Here is a 13,831-nt window from a genome sequence, read left to right on the forward strand (position 1 = left end):
CTTCTATTTCCAGTGGGTGGAGGAATCGTTCACCAACTTCGTGAAGGGAATCAACTGGCGGAGTTACGTGGTGTGCGATGTGGCGTACAACAACGTCAACAACTGGCTGTGGTCCCCGTTCATCGACCGGGGCCCCGCCAATCGGCTGTACATCGAAATCCACTTCACCATCCGGGACTGTTCGCTGTTCCCGGGCAATGCGCTGTCCTGCAAGGAAACGTTCAGTTTGCTGTTCTATGAGTTCGATGCGGCGACACGGGAACCGCCTCCCTGGCAGCCGGAGAGCTACAAGCTGATCGGGAGGATCGCCGCCGGCGAGGGTCGCTTCAATCAGAACTCCGACGTCGACATAAACGTGGAGATCAAAAGCATAGCCGTCGCCAAGAAGGGGGTGTATTTTGCGTTCCGGGATCAGGGAGCGTGCATCAGCGTGTTGGCCGTCAAGGTGTACTACATCACGTGTCCTGCGGTGACGATCAACTTCGCGCATTTCAACGAGACACCCACGGGGCGGGAGATTACCATCATCGAGCAGCAGACGGGGACCTGCGTAGAGAACGCCGAGTCCTACGAAACGCCGACCTATCTCTGCAAGGGTGACGGCAAGTGGACGATTCTGAGCGGTGGATGCCGCTGCAAGGTCGGATACGAGCCCGATCACGAAAAGCAAACCTGCAACGTGTGTCCGGTTGGTAAGTTCCGGTCGGCGGAAGTCGATTCCTGTACGATTTGCCCGCTGAACTCGAAGACCAACAAGATCGGCTCGCCGTTCTGTCCTTGCCTCAGCGGGCACTATCGGCATCCCAGGGATGGCAAACACATGCCCTGCTACAAGCCCCCTGGACCACCAACGAATCTCACGCTGCTGTTCATCGATCAGACCAGCGCAATCCTGTCGTGGAATGCACCGCAACGTGCGGTAGACGAACAGGTCGACACCAAATACAGGAGCGACATCGTTTTTCGGATAAAGTGCGCCGCGTGCACCTCGAATGTGGTGTTCAACCCATCGACGGAGACGTTCAACGATACGAAGCTGACGCTGACCAATCTGGAACCGGTGACGGCGTACACGGTGCAGATTCACTCGCAGCACGGGGTTTCGTATCTGATCAGCCCGGAGGGAGCGGGTGCCGGAGCGGCGGGGTACGACAACAGCAGTGGGTTCAATAATCACTACCACCACGTTACGGAACCGCCGAATCTGGGCCGGTCGTCGGACCTGGATGACATCAAGACGGAGTTTGCGGAGATTACCTTCACGACCGAGTCGGCCATACTCAGCACGGTGTTCAATGTCAAGTAAGTTTGGGTTGCTTTTTTTTTTTTTTTTTTATTCTTTATTTAGGTGTTTTTTTAATTCTAGATTAAGTTCAACACCGGCGTTTGGGTTGCTATTTAAACGAACTATTATTTTATTAACAGTTTTGTCAGAGATTGAAAAGCATGGATCGCGCATTTGTGACATTTACTGTTGTCTTATTAATTTGCTCAGACTAAGACCGGAATGGCTTGTGCACTACATAAAAGTCCTCTTCATTCAGCAAGGTTCATGGCTGCACGTCGCCATCCATGCAGTCTACGGAGGGTTTGCAAATCATTCTCCACCTAATCAATCCACCTCACTCGATGCGCACCTCGCCTTCTTGTTCTCGTTCAATCGAGAATCATTTTTACCGGATTACTGTCCGACATTCTGTCTACGTACCCGGCCCACCGCAGTCTTCCGATTTTCGCGGTGTGAACGATGGAGGGTTCACCCAACAGCTGATGCAACTCGTGCTTCGTTCGCCTCCTCTGCGTACCGTCCGCCATCTGCGCCCTACCAAACGCAGCACTTTCCTTTCGAAAACTCCAAGTGCGCGTTGGTCCTCCAGGTCTCGTGTCCGTAATGACCGTGGCCCTTACGTGTGTTACCAATATTGAGAAGCTCTAATGAGGAGAACATGAACTACAAATTGGCTTACTTACCGGCTCTCTCTTTTACATTCTTATCGGGGTTTCACTGTAGACGTTTCTAGGATTAATCTAAACACCTGTTGAGGATTTAAATTATCACTGAATCATTTTCATTTCGACCGAATAACTAAAAAGCGATTACTTTTAAAACTAAAACTATTTATTAACAAAACTTAAATAATTTATTCGACGCGACGAAGAATCGGATGAAGGGCGTTATTAACTTAATAAAAACATGCAATTAAACTACTTCCCTGGAGTAATGGCTTCGAGCCACCACGAGCGCACATTGCGCCGATGACGATGCGTTGCACACGTGTAACACGTGAATGTTTCGGTTGAATCGTTTTTGATGTTGATATGCTGCTACGATATTCCTGACATCCTTAAGTATGGAATGGTTATGGTTTAGCGTTGATTACAAAAGCGGTCGCCCGTGGGTAATGATTTACACGGCAGTATTGCGATGTCTTCAGTACTTTCCGTCTTGAATGAATGAGTTGGCGCGACGTGAACCTATCAATGTGCAGAAGTGTACGGACATTGGTGACATCGGAGAGACGGCAGTCAGCGACCGCTGGAGAATACGAACGAATACAAACATTTCATTAGCTTTTTTGATAAACAGTTTAAATAAAAATGACTTAACTGGCACGCGGAGTTCAATTGACCTCTGCTGAGGAATCCTTGTGACCCGCTGAAGGAAAGTCTATTGTTCTTCTTGGCTGTTTGCCAAGAGCGAATTGTTTTCCTAAATGAGCAGGACGCATATTTTGCTTACAGTTTTGGGTCCGCACTTTAACAACGTATACGTTTCCATTTGATGTATTTTGACGATTCGGCCAAGCCACCACTTTGGGGCTGATTTTCGTCTTTAAGCAGCACCATCGTGTCGACTACAAGGTTTTCTATCTGGACTATCTATTTAGTGCGATTTTGTAGATCTGACCATTTTGTCCAGAAACTTTGCAAGTATCGTTGAAACAGTTGCCACCTCGAAAAACTGCTTTCTCTAGTCATCGGTCGATGTATTAGAAAATGACCTGGCGACCGTTGATTCGTTGCTCACCAGTGTGAGTGGACGGCTATTAACACACGCTTCTATTTGCGTTAATAGCGTCGAAAACTTGCCTGGCTTTTTTATATTTGTTCAAAGAGTTCTCTTGAGATTGAACTTCATAGATTTCACCGCCGCTTAAACTTGAAGTTGATTCCTTCGTTGGCTGCCGCTTGTGAGTTGAAGAGCCGCCGCAGTTGATCTAGTTCTCGCTTACCACCGATGAAATACCTTGCGTTGTCGCACATTAAGATTTCTAGACGTCCACGACGAGCTACTAAACGTTGAAGAGCCGCGATAAATCCTTGTAGTTTGGTCGGATACCATTCCGATGTGCGCTGCTTTTGTAACCAAGCATATAAGAATAGCTACATAACAGATCCGGGTTTCGTCCTTGCGATAAGGAAAGCGGGGTTTGAAGGGGTCACAATAGTCCACTCTTTACTTACTTGATACTTGATGGGCTACAGCTCTTCGATGAACCTACGCCGAATGGAGTATCCTTCTCCACTGGACTCGATCCTGGGCCAATCGCTTTCAGTCGCCCTGAACATTGAGCGCCCTAAGGTCCACTTCAACTGCAAAACGCCATCGTGTACGCGGCTTTCCACGAAGCCTGCGGCCTCTTCCGGGTTCTCTACAGAATATTATCATCGCTTGACGTTCTTCCGGCATACGAACAACGTGACCAGCCCACCGTAGTCTGCTGTCTTGTATAAGCTTAATATCCAGCCCTTTATACACCTGGTACAATTCGTGATTCATGTGTCGCCGCCAGATACCGTTCTCCTGTTTACCGCCTAGCACACTCCGAAAGCTCTCCGATCAGCCTCCTTTAACGTCCATGTCTCATGGCCGTATAAAGCCACCGGAAGAATCAGAGTAGTATACAGCGCGAATTTTGTTTTCGTTTGCAGACTACGGGACTTAAGCTGGTTACGAAGTCCGTAATAAGCCCTATTTGCAGCTGCAATACGCCTTTTCACCTCGCGGGTAACATCATTATCACACGTCACTAATGTTCCAAGATACACAAATTCTTCTACCACTTCAAATTTTTCACCATCCAGCACTATTTCGCTACCACCACCACTAATGAACCCACGTTGATTGCCAGCGACCATGTACTTCATTTTGCTGGTATTGATCGTGAGTCCAATCCTCACTACATCCCTCTTAAAAGGCGCAAAAGCCTCTTGCACGGCACAGCGATCAATTCCGATAATTTCGATATCGTCCACAAATCCCAAGAGCATATGCGATCTTGTGATAATGGTACCGCTTCTTTGCACACCAGCTCTCCTAATCGCTCTCTCGAGCGCTATATTGAACAGTAGATTCGAGAGTGCATCACCCTGCTTTAATCCATCTAAGGCATGGTTTCCCAAACTGTGGGTCCCGACCCCCAGGGGGGTCGCGAGTGGATTGTTGGTGGGTCGCGTAGAACAAATATTAATTGCAGCTCGAATGCCGAACCTTTTGATCATTTTTTCAGGAACATTATTTCAAGTTCAAACCGCATTTTATTTTAAATATCCATCACCATGCTATTTTATTTAAACATTTATGCCTAAAAGCTGTCCCCTTAATGAAGTAAAATAAAAACGCTAACATTTTGACAAACAATACCATGTTCGTCATTTTTTCATTCGTACATGTAAGGTAACGTGAATATTTTTTAAGTGAAAGAAGCCGAAACAGATGACATTCTGATTCAATCAATGCTTAATACTACTTGGTAAAATGCATTTTTTCATAGGTGGGTCGCGAGACATATAGAATTTTGCTAGGTGGGTCGCATACCCAAATGTTTGGGAAGCTCTGATCTAAGGTAACAAATGACGTCGATATTTCATCCGCAACCCTTACACTTGATTTCGATCCGTCCAACGTTATACGAATCAGCCGTATCAGTTTCGCCGGAAAACCATGTTCAAGCATAATTTGCCATAATTCATTCCGTTTCACTGAGTCGTACGCCGCCTTGAAATCAATAAACAGATGATGTGTCTGCAAGTTGTACTCCCGGAATTTATCAAGGATTTGTCTCAGGGTAAACATTTGATCCGTCGTTGATCGGCCCTCACGAAAACCTGCTTGGTATTCGCCGACGAAGAACTCTTCAAGCGGTCTCAATCTGTTGAACAGAATACGGGATATAATTTTGTACGCCGAATTAAGGAGGGTTATTCCTCGGTAATTGGCGCACTCCAGTCTGTGCCCTTTCTTAAAGAGAGGGCAAATGAGGCCGTCCAACCAGCTAGCAAGCATTTCCTCGTCTTCCAATATTTTGGCATTAGCATTAGCATTAGCATTGAGCAATTCGCACAAATTCGTAGGTGGTACAAGCCAACACTATTGTATGAGAGTAGCATTACTTTCATCCGTTACCTCAGATATTGATTTGGGACTAATCACTATCTCTTAGATGCAGGCAATGCACTCTCCAATAGTCGAGATCTGTCCTGGCCACGTCCTTGCGAATGCTGAGGAAGGGGAAGGATGATTAGTTGGACACCTACTTAGGAAAGATGCAGAGAACTCTACGACCTCTCATAGGTGCCACGGGAGGTTTTGGGATTGTGTGGAAGGTTATAACAGTAGGAATCGTTTTGGTAGAACGGGAAACACAGAAAGAACTAAGATAGAAATACAAAGTAGGAAAGGGACGAGCCTGGAATTGAACCCACGACCTTCTGCTTATAAGGCAGAAGCGGTAGCCACTAGACCACCGAGCTCGTCCACTTCCTCGTCTTCCAATATTTTCGACATAATATGGTGCAGAACTTCATAAAGCTGCTCACTGCCATGTTTGAGAAATTCAGCCGGGAGCAGGTCCTTCCCCGCAGCCTTATTGATTTTCAGCTCTTTAACAGCTTTTTTAACCTCATCTAGTGTAGGTGACTCAACAGCTTGCCCATCGTCGCTAATATTTATTCTGTTCACCGATGCCCCGTCACTTCTTCCATTCAACAAAGTCTCGAAGTGTTGCTCCCACCTGGCAGCCACTTCAGTTTTATCTGTCAGCAAATTCCCTTGTTGGTCGTTGCACATGACGGGAGATGCTGCTGTCTTTCTCCGCACGCCATTGACAGACTCATAAAATCTCCGCTTATCGTTCTGCTCCATTCTTTCCTGCGCCTCACTAATAACTTGTTCTTCGTACTCTTTTTTTTTCCTGCGGTGGATTCGTTTTTCGGCTGCTCTTGCTTCCTTGTTATTAATTTATTATCAGACTAAGGCCGGAGTGGCCTGTGCTGCACATAAAATTCTTCTCCATTCAGCTCGGTCCATGGCTGCACTTCGCCAACCACGCAGTCTGCGGAGGGTCCGCAAATCGTCCTCCACCTGATCGATCCACCTTGCCCGCTGTGCATCTCGCTTTCTTGTTCCCGTCGAATCGTTGTCGAGAACCATTTTCGCCGGATTACTGTCCGACATTCTGGCTATGTGCCCGGCCCACCACAGTCTTCCGATTTTCGCGGTGTGAACGGTGGATGGTTCTCCCAACAGCTGATGCAACTCGTGGTTCATTCGCCTCCTCCACGTACCGTCCGCCATCTGCACCCCACCATAGATGATACGCAACACTTTCCTTTCAAAAACTCCCAGTGCGCGTTGGTCCTCCATCTTGCTTCCTTGTACCGATCTCTATTCGATCGGGTACCCGACACCAACATCCGGCTTCTGGCAACGTTCTTCTCGTCTGTTACTCTCTGACACTCCACATCGAACCAACCCGTCCTGGGTCGCCTCTGTGCAGTGCCTACCACTTCTCGTGCTGTTGTGCTCACCGCTCCATGGATCGACTCCCATAGATCGTTGATGTTGTCGCTAACGTTGATTGCACTTATCCGTTCGTCGAGCTTCTGGCGGTATTCAGCCGATACTCCTTCCGCCGACAATCGCTGGATATTGTAACGCATCGTTTGCTGTGATCTTTCGTTCGATACAGTTGACAACCGTGATCGAATTTTACTGACAACGAGGTAGTGATCAGAGTCAATGTTCGGACCTCTGAATGTCCGCACATCGATAACATCCGAGAAATGGCGCCCATCCACCAAAACATGGTCTATCTGGTTGCAAGTTTCACCATTTGGGTATCTCCAGGTGTGCTTCCGGATGTTCTTTCGTGCAAAGTAGGTGCTACTGATGGCCATCCCTCTGTCAGCAGCAAAATTGACTAGCCGTAGGCCGTTATCATTGGTAGCGGAGTGAAGGCTCTCCCTACCGATTGTGGGACGGAAAAAGTCCTCTCTACCGACCTGAGCGTTAGCGTCTCCGATAACAATTTTCACGTCATGCTTTGGGAACTCTCCATAGGCTTTATCAAGACATTCATAAAACGTGTCCTTCACGTCATCGGATTTATCGTTTGTCGGTGCGTAAACGTTGACTAGGCTGTAATTGAAGAATTTGCCCCGTATCCTCAACACACAGATTCGTTCGTTAATGGGTTTCCACCGCATCACTCGCTTCATCTGCTTGCCCAGCAGGGATGCCAGATGATATTTTCAAATGTCTTCACAGTCGTTTAAGAATGTCTTCAAATGTCTTCAATATTAAGATTATAATTATCAGCGAGAAATTTCAACATTCAATAGGTGTGTAAATTCAATAATCTCCTTGTATTACTGATGTTGAATCTCGTGTTGAATAATGTTTATTTTTTTAACATTCAAATTGGAACTTTTTCAAATTGCTTTTTAAAGAATACCCTGTTGGAATGCAAAATTTATTGTGAAACACTTTATTTTTCTGAAGTAACGTCCGGATAAATATCTAGATCAACTTCCGGATAAATTCCCGATGGAGCTTCTTATAACTTTCTTCTGGATGGAGCTTCTTATTATTTCTGGAAGACTCCTGAAGAAATTTCCCGAGGAATTGCTGTTGGAACATCCAAAGGATTTACTGAAGGAACTTCTGGAGAAAGTTCTGAAGAAACTTCCTTCCGGAGGAATACTTGGAAAAACTCAAGAAGGAATTCTTGTCTTCAGGATGAATTCCGGAGGGATTTTCTGGAGGAATACCTGAAGGATTTTCCTGATGAATTTCTGAAGGATATTCCTAAGGAATTATTGAAGCAATTTCCCGCGGAATTCCCGACGAAACTTCTGAAGAAATTCTTGGAGGTAGTTGGAGAAGCTTCTTGAGGTATTGCTGCAGAAAATTCCGAAAGAAATCCTGGAGGAAATGAAAGTATACTTCCGGAGGCATTCTTAGAGAGTAATTCGGCAACCTTGAAGGATCTTCCAGAGGAGGAACTTCTGGAGGGATCCCTGGAGGAGCTTCCGCAGAAATCCCGGGGGAACCTTTTGGAAGAATTCCTGGAAGAACAATTGGAGGAATTCGAGAAAGAGTTAGCGAAAGAGTTCTGGAAGAACTTTTGGAGGATCTTCCAAATGAATTCCTGGAGGATTTTTCGAAAAAATCCCTGAAACTTTCGGACAACTTCCTGGATGAATTTCGGAAAGAATACCAGAACGTATGTTTGAAGAAATTCTTAGAGAAATTCTCAGATAAAATACTGGAAGAATGTCCAAAGATATTTCTAGAAGAATTACCAAAGGAATTCAAGGAAGAATTTAACGAAAGTGTGTAACAAGTTTCCTCTGATTTTGCTACTTAGTCTTTAATTAAAATTCCACCGATTTTTTTGTGGAATTTCTCTGAATTTATTTTAGAAAGATTTTCACGTAGGAATTTACCATGGGAATAATGAGAAATATCCATTTAACACCATTTTTAAAAATCTTTTAAAAATTCACGGAAAATTCAAAGAGTTTCCCGATGGATATTTAGAAGAAAGTCACATGGAAATTCCGCAAAGATCAATGAATTCAGAAGGAATTAAGATCAAATTCAGGTTCAAGCTCAACGGTTGAATAGATTAACTCAAGTCATAAAATAATTCAATCAATTTCTGCCGAAAATTTGATCGGTCATTGCGTTCCGATGTAATGATCAAAATACCTTTTTACATACACGTCAAAAACGCCGCCGCTGCCCAGGAAAATTCGAACAAATTCTGCCATCGGGAATTTTTTTAACCAGTAAGTAAAGGTCTGAAATGCGTTGCAGTTATATAGGGGGAAAGGCGGCTTTGGCAGGTTTTGTTCTATTATTGTCAGGGGGTTTTTGTCGATCAAATTTTATGAAATTTGGCCACAATATTCTTTGATATGCAAAGAATGATTAGGCAAAATTTGAGCATAGTCAGTCATAAAAAACCCTCCTGCCAATAATAGAACACAACCTGCCAAAGCCGTCATTCCCCCTACCAAAGAACATGTAGAAAAATTGTTATTTTTCAATAACAAATATCTGACGAGGATACAACAAGATACAAATAAAACCACTTGTAATAGAAAGCTTTGAAGCTTATCTTTTGAATGTGCATTGACTTGACTGCCACTCTTTGAAACCTTGCGAGATATTTTAGTGTGAAAAATGTGTAATTTTGTTCCTAATACTCGAATTTCCTTCTAACAATTAAAAATATTGTTATGATTTAGTAGCTGAATGCTGTATTTTTATGTGCTGAATAAGTTTATAGAACATTATTTACCTCAAAAATTCGAACATGCAAAGTTATTCATTGTATACCAGTTTTTATAGGGTTAAATGACCTATTATCTAAAATTGAGTCATATTTTGTTCGTTTCAATAAATAGACCCGTAGTGTCTTTGATAAAGTTTTTCTGTACGTTATTTCTGACAACTTTCCCAAAGACGCCATTTTGTAAACAAATTTCGAAAAAAAAAAATTTCCAACTCTCTTTTAGGTGAATTGATCAAAAATAAAATTTTCTAAAATGATACTCCTTGATGTATGCAACATACTTGCTAAACATATTGTGCCATTTAAAACACGATTTCATACCGAAAAAGCTGACAATCACGTTTTCCGGGATTTCAACCACTGTGCGCTGTGTGAAGGTATTTTTGTTTGAGATTCTAGGCCCGGGACAAAGACTTTCATAACTTTTGCGATTTTTTACCCTTCCTTCGGAAGTGTCTATAATTTCACTTTGTATGCGTTACGCAGGCGTGTTATGTATTAATCTATCAATAAACTACTTGATTTATGAAATAAAATGTATGTCAATTGAAACAAATTCACTTTAATATTGAAAATATAATTACAACAAATGATATGATATGAAAATATGCTTATTTTTCGGATTTGTTTCAAAGAAACAATTGATTTTAATTGAGGAACAGATAGAAGCATGTACCACAAAACCTTCTCAGAAAAGCAAAAACGTAAAAATTTGAAGGGACTTCAAAAATTTATTTAGTGGAAGCTAGATAAGGAGCGTCCACAAATTACGTAACACTTATAGGGGGGTGGCTTGAGCAAAGTGTGACGGCCCATACAAAATATTAAGATGTTTCATGCCAAAAGTGTGACATATGTGGGTGGGGGTGAAAATGTTCACTTTTTGCGTTACGTAATTAATGGATCTTCCCTAACAAATGTGAGCTTGTTTTAAGATACTAATAGACCACTTATATGCATGTATGTGTGCGTAAGTGTGCAAATTCTAAAATTTACTGCCATATAAATCTCGCTCATTTTTAAGGTATTAAACATCATTAGTTTTACTAAATTAGGCAGCCATTAGGCAAAATATATGTTATTATTGAACGCTATTGAGTTTCGTTCAGATCAATGACTGATTAAGTTAGTTCTGGATTAATTAATATCCAGGTCTCTGGAAATTACGAGTATATATGCTGCCAGCGTTACGATAGTTTCTAACCAACCATGTTACCACATGTTACAATAGCTATTCAATCCGACGAGCGCCTGATAGATAGGCAACCTGACGTACAGTGCAGAATCATTCATTTTGTTGTCACTCAACCCATGAAAGCCGCCTTTTGGTAGGCAATTAATTTGTCATTCACACTTTCAATCGCTGTGGGAGGTTGAGTAGTTTTATCTCGTTTTAAATACTGGAGTCTGAAAATATTTCCTTTTAATTAAGGAAGGGTCAAAATCTCACTCTAGGTGGATTAATCTGGGTTTTTTTTTGTAAATTTTTACATAGGGGGAATGACGGCTTTGGCAGGTTTTGTTCTATTATTGGCAGGGGTTTTTTTATGACTGGCTAGGCTCAAATTTGGCCTAAACATTCTTTGCATATCAAAGAATATTGTGGCCAAATTTCATAAAATTTGGTCGACAAAAACCCCCCTGCCAATAATAGAACAAAACCTGCCAAAGCCGTCTTTCCCCCTATATAAGTAAAAATAAAATTGTATTTTCCACTCGCTGGCTTATTGATTGTATTCAAGTATCTTCAAATAAGTAGATAAGTCTTCCAATATTTTGAAAAGTCTTCAAAATGTCACGAAATTAATGTCTTCACAAAGATTCAAATGTCTTCAAATTGAAGACATGTCTTCAAATCTGGCATCTCTGTTGCCCATCACTACGAAACCAACTCCATGGTCTGCTTCTTCACCGCCGCTTTGATAGATGTTATACTTGAATGCAGTGTTGGTCGTGGGGTCCACGGCTTGGAATTCACGTTCTCCGGATCTGGGCCATCGGACTTCTTGAATAGCGGCCACGTTTACTCCAACCTTCTGCAGTTCGTGAGCCAGAAGGCTCACTCGTTCAGGTCCATTTAGGGTCCTGACATTCCAGGTACCGAGTTTCCAATCATAATCCTTATTTCGTTGCCGGGTCGGTTGCCAAAAATAACGTTCTCTTTTTCTTCTATCTTCATTTTTCCTGGTATTTGAGAGGCTTCAGTAAGCTACCTTACCGGGGATCGCGTTACCTACATCGCGATAATTGGGCTGCCACCTTAGGTATAGCTGACGCGATACAGCATTCCGTTGATCAGCCGCTTGGTACCAGGCAGACGACGCACCACCTGGTGAACAGACGCTCGAGGCGTACCTTCTCACGCTAGCTGATGTCAGAAGGACAACAGTGCCCAGGCTGCACTACCAGCTAAGTACACAACCCTTAGCTGGCGGTCTTTTGTCATCGGACGACCCGTGGAAGCGTGAGATAGGGACTTGTGGGGACCAGAGCTCTGTTGGGCGTTCCTTCCTTGATGTCAACCCACCATTTTGCAGTCCACTCCTACTCGAACGAATGGTAGAGCAGGGCTTACGCGCTCAATTGGCAGATTACCTTTGACTTTACTTACGCGAAAACAGTTTACGCAGTTATGAACGACATTTCTGCATAAGTTTCTCATGCAAAGTGACCAGAAATGCTCCCAAATGCATCAATAATTGCGGTCCAGCGTGCAGGAGATTACGATGGTAGTGTTTTGCAATCAACAACGCCAACGGGTGGTGGTTATCCACAATTATAAGATACCCGGAGACGAGCCAGCCTCGGGCTGAAAGTCTCCTTAATAAAGACACAAAAAAAAAAAAATATATATATATATAAGATACGTTCTACTTGGAGACACTGACGCATTTTCAAGTCAGCCAATAACGACGAGTATTCCATTTACCAGGGCAGGATGAAGAGATTCCAACCTGGAAGACGGGGAAACTTGTCCTCTCGGCGATACTTCATCAATATCGTCGCCAAGGCTGTCGCTTTGAGCGAGGTGCTGGGTTTCCTATTCATATGAGACAAATGTGCGATTCACGGCAGTACAGTTGTAGGTGAATCTTCGGCACAAAGCTGAAATTCGAACGAGAGCCAAATAGCTTGATCGTAGTTTGAAGATATCGTTGTTTCCTCCAGTAACGATTGATCCGAATCTTCTGTACCCGTCGTAGTTCTTTTTGGCCTGGATTGATGATGCGCCAGCCTTTCTGGTGTTATTAGATATTACGTCTGTAGGGTTTTCATATCCGGAGATGTGATTCTATGTTCGTAATATGCTGAATTTCTGAGACCCTGTTAGCGACAAGATTCTGCCAAATGGCCAATTTTTGCGTTACGTAATTAATGGATCTTCCCATATTCGTGTATGAAACCGGTGTAAACCTTCTTCAACGTTGCATTTGCGTCTAACCGTCACTCTATTGAAGCAAAGCGACGCAGGGCAATTGATCGAGATTCGCCTAGCTAGCCGATCGATCAGAAATGCCTTTTTCGGAAGAGTTACCACAAACCTTTCTGATGCATCCCGTGCGGTTGTTTCGTTGTAGATCCTTCAATTTCTTCTTTTCAGATTCGTGAAGAGACATTATGCTAATACAGTGTTGACCCGATTTTGTCACTCCCCGATTTTGTCTACCCCCGATTTTATCACGTTTTCGACCCGATTTTATCACGTCCCGATTTTGTCACGTTTTCGACCCGATTTTGTCACCCCAAAAATTTTTGACATTCTTTTTATTTTCGTAAATAATACCACAAACAAAATTGATTTTCATGAAATAACTTTCACCGCCTGTAGTTTATTACGAACGACTTCTACACTCAGCGAACTGGACTAGCGAAATTCATAACTGGCGCCTTATGAAGCTTCGACTGAATATTCCACCAACAGTGCTTTTTATACGCAGTTACCTTCCCAAGTCTTCAAGCGTCGATGGGCGTGTGGTCTGCATACCGGCCTCCCGATCCCGACGTCCGTGGTTCGAACCCAGTCTGCTGCACTTTACTTTTTTATGTAAATCATCATTCATAAAGCAACATATTGAAATTCATACCGATTCCTTGTGGCAAATTTTCATAAGGCGTTTGATTGGAAATCATGCGTCCAGTTTCCTCAGTGTAGGTACCTGGGAAATATTCTGTAAGCAATTTCGACAAGAAAAAACGGGTTCCGTGGAAGTACCATATTTGACGCAGGTCCAAACTTGGCGCACTTA

The 13,831-nt window shown here is 43.4% G+C and overlaps 1 protein-coding gene across 8 annotated transcripts in view; it reads left to right on the forward strand.

Annotated features, from left to right (window-relative positions):
* The window catches only part of LOC134207783 (ephrin type-A receptor 3), a 270,055-nt gene that overhangs the window by 228,355 nt on the left and 27,869 nt on the right, over positions 1-13,831 (forward strand). For all 8 annotated transcript variants that reach the window (XM_062683685.1, XM_062683684.1, XM_062683683.1 and 5 more), the window contains exon 4: positions 14-1,302. In XM_062683685.1, the coding sequence (XP_062539669.1) occupies positions 14-1,302 (1,289 nt within the window). The remainder of the gene's footprint in view (positions 1-13; positions 1,303-13,831) is intronic.

Source organism: Armigeres subalbatus, chromosome 1, assembly GCF_024139115.2.
Source record: "Armigeres subalbatus isolate Guangzhou_Male chromosome 1, GZ_Asu_2, whole genome shotgun sequence".
NCBI lineage: Eukaryota > Metazoa > Arthropoda > Insecta > Diptera > Culicidae > Armigeres > Armigeres subalbatus.